The sequence below is a fragment of the Trypanosoma melophagium genome (genome assembly GCF_022059095.1).
Source record: "Trypanosoma melophagium isolate St. Kilda chromosome Unknown ctg7segment1, whole genome shotgun sequence".
NCBI lineage: Eukaryota > Euglenozoa > Kinetoplastea > Trypanosomatida > Trypanosomatidae > Trypanosoma > Trypanosoma melophagium.
Genome location: NW_027125191.1, coordinates 250,215 through 262,458, shown reverse-complemented (window position 1 = coordinate 262,458; position 12,244 = coordinate 250,215). Strand labels below are relative to the sequence as shown.

The following is a 12,244-nucleotide window of genomic DNA, read 5'->3' as shown; positions in this document are numbered from 1 at the left end:
CATGACAAAAAAAAAAACAAAAAAAATGAATGAGGTCTGAGAAGATATATTGGAACGCAAAGTAGGAGGGAGATTACAATGAAAGTATGTGTGGAGTGAGAGAAATATCTATCTATCTATTTGTTTTTGTTTCTGTAATGATATTCATGTACCTTTGCTTTATATGTTTATATGCCTTTATTTTCATCTTACTTTCACGGCTTCTTTCCCTCTCACTTTCTCACTTTTCTGGTTTCTTTTTTTTTTCTTTACTTGTATAGTGTTTTTATTATTATCTTTTCTCTTTTTTTTTGCACTGTACAATCAGCTGCCCTATTTGCGCTGCTGCGGCATATTAAAAAGATCAGGGGTAATGTATCTATTTCCCATGAAAACCTCTTTATTTTCCCAATAATAAACCATTGATCAACCCCCCCCTTTTTCTTTGTTCCTTCTTCAACTGCCTTCTGCGTGTTTGTTTCTCTCGTTTTATTGGAAATCTTATTTAATTTCTCTGAGTGTATAGAAACATTTTTAAAAAATTTAATTTCCCCACTTTTTTTTTACGTAAGAAAATACATAGATATAAACACGGTATTACATACATACACACACACACACATACAAATATATAGTTTATCTACTAACTGCATTCCTTTTTATCTGTAATTTAATTAGTTAGGAGCTAAAAGAATATATTGTAAAATGCAGCGTGTTTTCGTTACAAGAACGGTTGCAAGAACAACATCCCATTTGAGGTGTTTTCTTGCCACGCCTTTGGTAGTCTCTACACGTTATAGTGGTAGTGGAAGTAACAATAATAATAACTATAACAATAACAACAACGACAGCAGCAGCAGCAGCGGCAGCGAGAACAATAATAACAATGACAATAATAATTGTTCAAAGGAAAAGGATGGAAAACCATTTGATGTAAATAGTTTAAAGAATGAATCCCATAAGAGTTCTCTATACATGAATTTCATGGGTTCATCATCACGCTTTACGTCTGCATATCCAATTTCAACATTGGCAGATATAACGAGGTTAGAGAGTGAACAACTAACACATTCCCCTCCTGAACGTCTGAATGACTACTGTTGTATTTACCTTGTAAAATTTCTTCGTTGGTGTTCTGATAAACTCTTTAGAGAGCGTTATCTCCATCGTGCCACAATGTTAAAAACAATAGCTTCTGTAGCCCCATTTTCTGGTGTTGTGGTAATATATCTTCGCATGATGCTTAAAAAGAAATCTCCAGTTGGTATAACAGGAAAAGGAGGATTCGCAGATGAAGTTCGTGGACTCTTGGCACAAGCGGAATCACACGCTTCTCATACGCACATTCTTATGTGTATGACAGAAATAACATACGCTGAGCGTGTTGCAGTATTATTTCTTCAGGCAATGCATTTTAACATATTTACTTTACTTTTTCTCTTTTATCCACGAATGGCGTTTCGACTTTTGGGTTACCTTGGTGAGGAGTCTGTAGTAATATGGACGCACATGATAAATGATGTTGATTTGGGGAAAGTTAGTGAGCGAATTGTGCCACAGGAGGCGATAGACTACTGGGGACTGCGTGGTTTTAAACCAGCAGTTGCTGGAGAGGTGAGGGAGAGCAGTCTTACAGAGGATATGTACAAGGATACCAAGACAGAAACACAACAATCACCAAAGAAGAAGGAAGAAAAAGAGAAGGAAGAGGATGTTTCATCAGAGAGACTTACATTGCGTGATGTAGTTCTGCTTTTGCGTTCTGATGAAATGGTATGGCGTGATGCATGCCATCAGGCTGCAAATGATATTGATCAAGCTCAGTCAAAAGAGACACCCTTCTTTTCTTCTTTTTTCTTGTAGTGTTGTTGTCGTTTTTTTTTTCTCTTTTGTTTCTATTTACATATTATCGCTGATGAACATTCCTCTTTTTTTTGTGTGTCTTTTCCTCCTTCTATCAACAAAAAAAAAATTGTATTCCTTTCTTTGTTTGTTTGTTTTTGGAGGGATTACGGCCTTTTTTTAAATGTATTTGTCTGTTAGGTGTCGGACTTTTTTTCTTTTTCTCTCATTCTCTCACTTTCCAATATGAGAGTTTGTGTCTAAATATATTTTATTCACATTTCTTATTCAATTATATTCTTTTCCCTTGGGAACCTCTTTAGTTGCCTTTCACTTTTCCACACTAGAAAGCTCCCCCCCCCCCCAAAAAAAAAAAAATAGAAAGAAAGAACGAAAAGGAATAATAATAATAATAATAATAATAATAATAATAATAATAATAATAATAATAATAAATGGTATTTGAGTTCATCTGACTCTAGACATATATTTATTCATTTCCTGTCTTCTTTATTTCTTTATTTCTTTTTTAGTTTTCTTTCTCTTTTTTTCGCGTACGTGTGTTTGAGTTTCTTTGAAGTCAATATTATTTCTTATTGCTTCGATCTGGAAACACTTAACGGGAAAAAGAAGGAGGAATATATATAATAATAATAATAATAATAATAATAATAATAATAATAATAATAATAATAATAGTAGTAATAAAAGAAAGAAGAAGAATACAAGTAATGACCAATCATTTGTGGGCAAATTTTGTGACAACCTTAGAGTCTCGAGGCGTTTCTTTTCAACAAGTACAACATGCATCCGATAGACAAGCGGTTATTGTGGCAGCGGGCTTTACAGATCCGATTAGCATTGCCATATTAGAAACAGAGTGGATGAAGCGAAGTGGAAGTAGTGTAAATTCATCATCTCCATTAGAAGATACTGCCGTTAATGCGGCATCACCTGTACGAGTTACATCTAGAACTAACACTACCAATGGTAATAATGGTGCCGCGAAGACCACCGCCACCCCATCACATATTCAATTTGCGGATTCTACAAAATTAGAAGATGTGCCTGAAGAAATTCAGGATCGTGTTGTGACGACGGAAGTATTAGCTGCTGTTGTCGGTCATGGTGGTTCTCTTTTGCAGGTTTCACGTGATGGATTTGTAGTTTCACGTTATGTGCCTGTTTCGATGCGTAGTTTATGCAAGACTATTCTTCCTGTTGCCGATGCCTTTATTGCCCTTCGCAAGGTGGAAAGGGCGGAGTATATGGGTAAGAGTCTTGTGGCGATGGCTCTCGGGGAAGTTGTATCAGAAGTATGTACGAGCTTTGCACATGAAATAGCCAATTTACAACGATGGGCACAAAATAGATCTATGCCGCTTATGGGTGTGGTTTCTGAAGTATTACGTGCAGGACATCATATTGTACGTCTACGACAGGTACTACCAACAGATGCTATATTAGAAGAAGAAGGGACACTTTCTATGGTGGGTTGGCGACTCCTTAATCACATTCATGAACAGGCGGAAAAGCATTCTGGTAGTAAAGAAGATGATGAACTTCTTTTATTATTACTTCGTCGAGCATCGGCGCCTTATTTACGTGTTTTACATAGATGGATGCATGAAGGATTATTAGAGGATCCCTATGGGGAATTTTTTATCTCTGAATCATGTCCACCACCTAATGCCACTACCAGCATAACTACCACCACTACTAGTAGTAGCAGTATTAAAAGTGTCGTAACTCGTATTTTCCCTTCTTCTGGTGGAATAGATGATTATGGTGAAACTGCAGTGGGAGATGCCACTGCGTTTGAACGACGTTTCTCAATGAATAAAAATATGATACCAAATTTTCTTCTTTCAAATTCAAAGATTGCAAAAATGGTTTTTTATGCTGGAAAGTATTGTTGTCTTTTACGTGAATATAATGGCACACTTCCTGCATTTGGAGATGTTGCTGAAAATTTACTTATATGGACTGGTGCTGATAAACTTCAGCGTATGATAGAAGAATCCTATGAAATTGCTAGTGGTGAAGTACTACAATTATTTCTTGGACCACAAGTAGATCTTCTTGGTTATTTATCATCTTTAAAAAGTTATTTTCTTCAACAACGTGGAGATTGGTTAGTCGATTTTCTTGATAGCGCCGAGGAACTTCTTCTTAAGTCTCCTGTTCAAGTTAAAGTACATTCAGTTCGGGTACTACTTCAAGCGGCTATAGCTAGATGTTGTGGAACAGATCCATATCATACTTCTATTGGTTGCAGTTTTTCTGATACTTCTATTGAGCAATATATCAATGGTTCTTTTGATCAGCAAACAAATGAATCCGCTCCACGTGGTTCATGTGGAAGAAAGAGTGGCATGCGTGTGGAAACCCATCGTTGTATAGAATTATTACAGTTAGAAGCTGATCTTAAATGGCCATTAACTATGGTACTTGATCCTCCTATTCTCCAACGCTTTAACGTCTTATTTCGTCTCTTCACATGGTTAAAAACCTGTGAGCGTAGTCTCACTACCGCGTGGCGAGATGGGGATGGCCCTAACCCTCATTACCCATCACAGGCATACAGTATTAAACATCAATTGATTCAATTTATTCGCCAATTTCAGTTCTACGCCGCTCACTTTGTAGTGGAACCGCTTTGGGGTCGTATGATTGGACGTATTGGGCAAGCAGACAATGTATTTGCCGTTACTAACGCTTTGCAGGATTTCTTCCATGGTGTTGAACTCGGTCTCGTACTCGCGAGTGCTCATCGCTTTCGTAGTCTCGCCCGTATTCTTGAAATTTCTCGCAGTTTTTGTGAATTAGGTAGACGTGATGTTATGTCGCGTCTCACAGCGGCACAAGTGCAAACCACATTGCGTAGTATTGATGAGAAATTCCTAAAGGCACTTTCAGAACTTGCCTCGCCAGTAGGAGCGGATTATCCACAACTCATTCCATTACTTACATGGATGGATTTTAGTGGTTTTTATGATCGTAATGGTGTTTACCGAGTGTTATATGCAGCAGGTGCTACAACAGAAACAATATCTTCTAATGGTGGAGAACGACGCCGACGGTAAGTTTTTTCGTTAGTCTCCCTAAAAAAATATATTCCTTTTGTTATTGTCGTTCTTGTTTTTATTATTTTTGAGACTTGAGGAAATCGCACATTCAACTTTCTTTTTCTCATTCTTGTTTATATATATAATCCGTCTTCTTTTGCTCGCTTTTATTCTTATTTATGAAGTAGTTAAAGAAAATCAAAGAGCACAGGCAAAAAAATAAAATTAAAAAATAAAAGAGGGCACATAGAAAATAAATGAAAAAAAACATATAGTTTTTTTTTTTAGGCGAACTCTCAAGTTATATCGTTACAATTTTTAAAGTGTAAAAAAGAATCTTAACAAGGATGAATTTTATTTTACTTATTCTTCCTGCTTATATACATTTATATATGTACATTTCACGGTTGTCTTACTCAGAAAGAGGGAGAGGGAGAGAGAGAAAGTAAAAATATAAAAACTTTCACGATATTGTGTGTTTGTGGCCTTCTTGGGATCGAATATTGAGACGTGTGTGTGTGTGTTGTCTTGGCATCACATTTTAGCCAAAATATTTTTTTCTTTTTTTTTCGCGAACTGCCACGTCCCTGCTCCATGTTAATAGAGTGCGGTCTGCGTTGTTACTGCCTCTTCACCTCACCTCACCTCCATGCATAATTGCGGAAAGTTCAAAATAAAAACAAAATAAGGTTCTAAAGTGAAATGACGGTGAAGAATGAAAATTTACTGCGCCGTCTGCGTGATCGGTATTCATCTGTAGAATGTTCTGCCGATACTACCCCAAATGACACCAACACTGACAAATAATAATAATAATAATAATAATAATAATAATAATAATAATAATAATAATAATAATAACGATATCAATACTCTTAATTGGCCACGTTGCCGGCAAGTACTGCTTGAACTGCAATGTTATGCGAAGGAAAAAGCAGAGGATTTAAGTGCGATTGATTTGCCCACTGTGACACTTGCATGGGAACGTGCTCATGGGACTCGTCGCGGGCGACAAGGGTAGCAAGAAGAAGAACAACTGCGAGGGTTCAGTAAACCATTAAGAGAAAATGTAATAACTGTTACTCCTTCTAGTAGTGGTATAACTGGAAATCAGTTTTACAAGAGTATAAAGAGAAATGATGGTAGTAATGAATTTGGTGAGAGTAGTGATATTTTGGCGGATGTGACTCTCTAGAAATTAAGGGAGGCGTATCTTTCTCTTAGGGAGAAACAATCAATTGCAGAAGAAGAGTGGTTTCAACTGCGTTGTAGATACGAGAAGGAAATTTCAGAGTTAAAGAAACAATTGACTCAAGTTGAACGCTGTCTTGACTCGAAGAATGAGTTATGTGGACTACTTCAGCAAGAGTGTCGACTTGGAAAACGCTAAGAGAATTACGACTTATTTTTTAACGCATTCCTAATCGGGGGACGCAGTTTACTGATATCATTATTGGAATCACTTCTTTTTTTTTTTTGAAATATTTGGTGGTTTCTTCCTTGTGCCCCTCTTTTCTTTATTTTATTTTTCTCTGCTTTTTTTTTCATTTCTTTGGCGGGCCCTTAAAAGAATGAAAAGAAAAAAAAAGTATCGCTTTATATCTGTGTGTCTCCTTTGTTATGGGAGCTGGAAATGTTTTTTCTGTGGTTTCATCGTACTGCTGACGAAATATCAAAAATTGATCTAAAGAACAAGAAGAAAAGAAAGTACAAATGTGCGTGCATTGCTTCTGGGATAAACCAAAAAGTGTTGCAAAGGAATGTATATTGTCTTTTGCCAATATGATTTTTCTTATTTTTATTTTAATTTTTTTATCTTGTGTTTATTATTATTATTATTATTATTATTATTATTATTATTATTTATTATTCCACTTCTGCCTTGCAGAAAAGCACTCTCCTCTTTCTCCACCTTTCTCTCTCTCTTATTTTTGAAGTTTCACAGGAGTTGGTGAAAATGTCGTTGAAGAAGAAAACCTTCAAGCAGCGCATTCGCCAAAATGATATGAAGGGCCGCCATAAAGTCTCCGCGGAGCTGCGGAAACGCATGCGGGTGGGGCCGCGGCGGCACAATCGCTTCGATCACGTTGAAAGCGGCTCGCGGGCGCTGGAGGAACTCGTCGCAGACATCTCGCAGGGATCCGCCGCCCCCACGCGGGAATTGGCATTAGACCCACGGAGCCTCACAGATCTCCTGCTCTGCCCCGTTGTGGAGCCGCCGAGTGCGGGCGGCAATAATAATAATAATAATAATAATAATAATAATAATAATAATAATAGTGGTAAGAATAAACAGAAGGGTACGAGGATGGCTTTACCAGATGGACCGTTGCCGGATGACCACCCGCTTGCTATTCCAGCGATTAAGTTGGAGGAGGATGCGTTAAATAAGGCAAAGAATGATGGCTCCATTGCAAGCAAGAATCAATACCGCCATCATGGTAGTCCGTATCTTTTCTGGGAACGAGTGGGATTGCATCCTTTATTACTGAAAGCTTTGAAATCCATGCGATTCACACACCCCACACCTGTGCAAGAAGAAGTACTACCCAGTGTGCTTGTCAATGATGCAAATGGGAAAGAAACAACAGTCATTGGTACCTCAACGAAAAGGAGTCGTAGAAAACATCGTGGAGAAGCTCAGAAGGATGTGGTTATAGCTGCTGAAACAGGAAGTGGAAAGACCCTTGCTTTTGCTCTTCCTATTCTACATCATATTCTGACAACAACACTCTCTAGTGAAAGTTTAACTGTTCGGAATGATACGCATGATGAAAAGGAACAAGGTAAGAATGAAGAGACAGAAGAACACGAAGAACAGGAAGAGTCTACAGAGAAGGGAAAATCATCATTGGATAGGAATACAGACAATAAGAAGAATAATAAGAATAAAAAAGCAGGTTTGAAAAAGGAAGATGAGAAGATTGAAAATAGTAGTAGAAAAAGAGTACGAGATGAAAATGAAATGGATGATAAAAAGAAAATATTTACTACCAAAACCAATAAAGTACCTAAAGACCGACTAATGCAAGCACTTATTGTTTCACCTACTCGTGAATTGGCTCTTCAAATAAATGAAGCTTTTCTTCAGTTAACACAACATGCACCTCATGTTGTTGTTGGTTGTGTGGTTGGTGGAATGGCCCCAGAAAAACAGCAACGCGTACTAAATCGTCACCCACATGTACTAATATGTACACCTGGTAGGCTTTGGGAACTAGTTCAAAAGAATGAAGGCTGTTATCTTGGACACAGTATCAGTCGTCGGCTTTCTTTTGTTGTTCTTGATGAAGCTGATAAACTTCTTCAGTCTGGACGTTTTGAAGAGCTTAAGAATCTTTTGGAGCGTATTCATTGTGAAGTTTTACCAGCAGGTTTTGTACAGGAACGTGAAGAGGGAGCAGAAACAGGTGATTTTGAAATTGAGGCTGGCGAATGGGATGAGGAGAAGCAAAAATTTGTTCCATTTTCTAAAAAATCCAAAACTGAAGGCGAGGCAACAGAGGATAATAGTGAAATGGAAGGAAAAGATAAACAACGACGTCACAAAAAAGATGATCCACGTCCCATTCCAATGCCTCCAGATCCCCCTGATTATCAAAGAGTTGTTACCTTTGTTACGAGTGCCACATTATCACTACAGACAAATTATGAGCGTAAAGATATGAGAGCGAAAAAGACTGTTATACGTACTTCTAATGCTGATACTATGATGACGGTTCTGCAACAGTTGGAAATTAAACCAACTAATGCTCATGTGTTTACAATTTCACCCAAAGCAGATGTAGCTGCAAAGATACAAGAAACATATTTACGTTGTCCTGGAGATAGTAAGGATTTATACTTGTATTATTTCCTTAAAATGTACCGTGAGCGAGCTATTGTGTTCGTTAATGCTATTTCCATGCTTCGTCGTCTTGTGAAGTTACTAGAGGTGTTGGGAATCCCTGTGGCTGGATTACACGCCTCACTTCAACAAAGACAACGTTTAAAATATATTGATAAGTTCAGAAAAGGTGAAAAACGAGTATTAGTTGCTACCGATATCGCTTCTCGAGGATTAGATGTAGAAGGATTAAAGTACGTAATTCACTTTCAAGTACCACGTTCCACGGATGCCTATATTCACCGTTGTGGACGAACCGCACGTTGTGGTGGAACGGGTCTCTCACTTTTATTGGTAAACGCACAGGAACATGTTTCATATACAAAACTTATGGATTCCCTTGGTCGTCGTGCTGGTGGGATGGAAATTTTCTCACTTCAGCCTACTATAGTGCATCAATTGCACCCTCACGTGAAAATGGCATTACAGATCGACAAACTGCAAAAAGAAATTGACAAATCACGGGCTCAAAACAATTGGGCACGTCGTATGAGTAAACAGGCAGATATTGAAGTTGACGATATGATTGATGATGAGGCGGATAATGAAAACAGAGGAAAGGAAAAAGCCATAAAGATACTTAAAAAGCGTTTATTGTTGCTAGTGGACAAGGATATGGGTACAGCTGGTGGAAAGGGAGGATTCCGAACAAGTGCACAGGCACTGGGTGCGAAACAGGCAGAGTTAAAATTAATTGAACGTGCAGAGGAGCAGGTAACGCAAAAGGCGAAGAAGCGTAAGGATATAATGGCGAAAAAAGAGAAGAGAGGACAAATTAATAAGAAGAAATGATATTTTGTTATTTCGTTTTTTTTTTGTTTGTTTTCCCTTCTAAAGAAAAAAAAAATGAGTTTAATTACATTTCGATTAAGATATATGTTGATTACCATTCATTATCTCTCATAGCTTCTCCCTTTCAGACTTGTACACATATATGCCAATGTATGCATAGATGTGTATTGGGTTTTATGTGGAAACTTTTATTTTTCTTGATTGTAGCGTCGATTTAATATACAGATCCTTTTTTTTCTTCTTCTTTTCTTATTTGTTTATTTTTATTTTTAAGCATCTTGCGTTACACAACGTGAGAGTGCATACAAACGTACATTCAGATAGACAAATTTCACGTGAGTACATACGCATGCACAAAGAAAAGATATCGCTACAGAGTCTCGTATGGGACGTTTAGGAGGAGTTTCAATAACGTCATCACTTTCGCCAGCATCATCACCTAAGCAATGAGACAGGAAACTAGTGAAAACTACACCTATGAGAATTCAGAAATCACAAACTTCCTCTTCTAATTATCATTCGACAGCAGTTACAGGAGTTTCTTTTCGTGGTCGACAAATGTGTAATCTCAGTACGGGATCTTCTTCCTTTTCTACTATGGGTGTTGCAGGTAATAGTAGCAGTAGTGTTGGTGTTGACCGTTATGACGAGGATGATTTGATTAAATTCTCTATGCAGTCTTCAGTATCATTATTGGATCAAACACTATGGACAGAGGTGGAGTATCTTAATGAGGTTACTAATCGCCTACGTCAACGATTGTTTGATATCAAGCATGGAGTTAGTGATGTTAAAGCTACACCTACTGCTAATACTACTAAAACCAATACTACTACTACTAATGCGAAAGTAATTTCAAAGCCCCCCCCCCCCACGGCACCAAGGTCTCTTTCACACTCGCCAGCAACAAAGCTAGTTGGTTCACCAGTGAATAAAAAACGACAGGAAAAACAACTAAAACCAAAAGAAAATGAACGAGATGAAAAGCTGACGAAGGCATCAAATTTAAGTGAAGAAACCCCGTATGTTGTTTCTCTTACTCCAGGCCCTCATAGCAATAAAAAAACGTCTATGCGGCTACGATTTACTTCTCCACGAAAGACCCCCAATGCGTAATAATGAAGATAGTATTTTGACATCATTGTCATCATTTCAGTATAAACTAGCTTCAAATGAGCAGACCCCAAAGGTAAAACATAAAGTGAAAAAGGATATAATGACAACAGATAAGGGACATAAGGGAGAAAAACATGATGATGATTCCTCTAAAGTGGGAACTCCTATATGTTATGCTACTGCTGATGATTCTTCTGGTATTACTTCTAAAGCCATAAACGACAGTCCACTGGTTGTGGAGCTTTTAAATAGTAGCGAGAGGAATATCATGATAGTGAAAGAGGCGGCTATGAATGATGAGACGAGTCAAAAATCTTCTAAGTTGACACTCTTACGTGGACGTGTGATGTCAGTTAAACAGGAACTGAATTCGCATGTATCGTCTCTGCTTGCTCTTCAACGTGATGCTCTTGATGCTCAAAAGAGAGGTCTGATGAATTCAGAAGATCCCTTTATTAAAGCATTACGACTAAATATACGAGATGAACTCAATGCATGTAGTACCCGTATGCCAACTATGGCAACTCTTCGTAACAAACTCCATTCCTAATGCAGTACTCTATACTGATATATCTTTAAAGTATTTAGATAGATTACACTATATCTTAAATTATCGTGTATTTTTATTTTTTACCTTTGTTATTATTGTTACCATTATTATTTTTTTTTTTCACTAATGTTCTTCCTTACCACTCCCATGTTCGTGACAAAATCAGATAAAAAAAATTGTATTAAACCACGGTTCTTTTTTTTTTTTAATTTGTATTTTTAATTCACATCTTCTTTTTTTTTCTCTTTATACCAATAAGAGTTGAAGAGTAGAAAAAGAAAAATAGAGTTAGGACACACACACTCTCTCGCTCTCTCTCTCTCTTTGTCACTCACAATTATTTTTAACATATTCTTTTTTTCCTCTTTCTGTATTATAGAATTGAGTCATTTAACGTTTAGTTCGGTTCCCCCGTGTTGGAGTCGATGGTGTTCTATCAGCTGACAAGACCATTGCTGCTTCGCTCCTGCAGTGCTATCAGCAGCAGTTGTTGCCTCCCTCACGGCGTTATTTCACCATTGCCGTTAGCTCAGCAATTCCGTGGAGTTTGTACGACGCCCGTTCTGCGGTTTGACATTAGACAGCACGAAATGGAAAGGCGCCGGCGCCGTGAATTGGAAAAGGCCGGTATTGATATTAATAACGATGATGATGAGCCGTGGATTGCACCGGAGGAGCAGCAGCGGATGGATGAGGAGGAGGCGAAACGGGCGGCAGAAGAGGCCGAACGTGTGAAGGAAATGATGCGGCGACGTGAAGAGGAAGATTTGGAAAAGCGTAAGAAGTTTAAAGAGTTTCGTGCACGTCAACTCGCTATGAGTCGCCGTCGAAAAGAAGCGAACGCTGCAGCAAAACAACATAAGCGTTCGGAGAACCGTGTTATTGAAGAGGTGATAGATGACACCGAAACAAAGGCGAATAAGACGCAAACAGAGGAGATTAAAGAAGGGGAAGAGCGTAAACGTTGAGAAAAAGGCGTATTTGATGATACTTTTTATTGTTTTGTGTTTG

At 37.9% G+C, this 12,244-nt stretch overlaps 6 protein-coding genes across 6 annotated transcripts; all 6 read left to right on the top strand.

Moving 5' to 3' along the window:
* Positions 1 to 684: 684 nt before the first annotated feature.
* On the top strand, positions 685 to 1,842 carry LSM04_008827 (Alternative oxidase; the record flags this gene model as incomplete). Its single annotated transcript, XM_067333925.1, has 1 exon — positions 685 to 1,842. One exon carries the CDS (start codon positions 685 to 687, stop codon positions 1,840 to 1,842), a length of 1,158 nt encoding a protein of 385 aa, XP_067186483.1.
* A 710-nt stretch (positions 1,843 to 2,552) lies between these two features.
* LSM04_001916 (Gamma tubulin complex component protein) lies at positions 2,553 to 4,907 on the top strand (the record flags this gene model as incomplete). The annotated part of the gene is made up of 1 exon (XM_067333924.1): positions 2,553 to 4,907. One exon carries the CDS (start codon positions 2,553 to 2,555, stop codon positions 4,905 to 4,907), a length of 2,355 nt encoding a protein of 784 aa, XP_067186243.1.
* A 684-nt stretch (positions 4,908 to 5,591) lies between these two features.
* LSM04_003353 (uncharacterized protein) lies at positions 5,592 to 6,279 on the top strand (the record flags this gene model as incomplete). The annotated part of the gene is made up of 2 exons (XM_067333923.1): positions 5,592 to 5,645; positions 6,085 to 6,279. The coding sequence occupies 2 exons, from the start codon at positions 5,592 to 5,594 to the stop codon at positions 6,277 to 6,279; spliced, it is 249 nt and encodes an 82-aa protein (XP_067186293.1).
* Positions 6,280 to 6,846: 567 nt separating this feature from the next.
* On the top strand, positions 6,847 to 9,567 carry LSM04_007558 (DEAD/DEAH box helicase domain; the record flags this gene model as incomplete). The annotated part of the gene is made up of 1 exon (XM_067333922.1): positions 6,847 to 9,567. The coding sequence occupies one exon, from the start codon at positions 6,847 to 6,849 to the stop codon at positions 9,565 to 9,567; it is 2,721 nt and encodes a 906-aa protein (XP_067186447.1).
* Positions 9,568 to 10,044: 477 nt separating this feature from the next.
* LSM04_000070 (uncharacterized protein) lies at positions 10,045 to 11,233 on the top strand (the record flags this gene model as incomplete). The annotated part of the gene is made up of 2 exons (XM_067333921.1): positions 10,045 to 10,589; positions 10,669 to 11,233. 2 exons carry the CDS (start codon positions 10,045 to 10,047, stop codon positions 11,231 to 11,233), a joined length of 1,110 nt encoding a protein of 369 aa, XP_067186181.1.
* A 425-nt stretch (positions 11,234 to 11,658) lies between these two features.
* Positions 11,659 to 12,201, top strand: LSM04_002575 (uncharacterized protein; the record flags this gene model as incomplete). Its single annotated transcript, XM_067333920.1, has 1 exon — positions 11,659 to 12,201. The coding sequence occupies one exon, from the start codon at positions 11,659 to 11,661 to the stop codon at positions 12,199 to 12,201; it is 543 nt and encodes a 180-aa protein (XP_067186264.1).
* Positions 12,202 to 12,244: the final 43 nt, after the last annotated feature.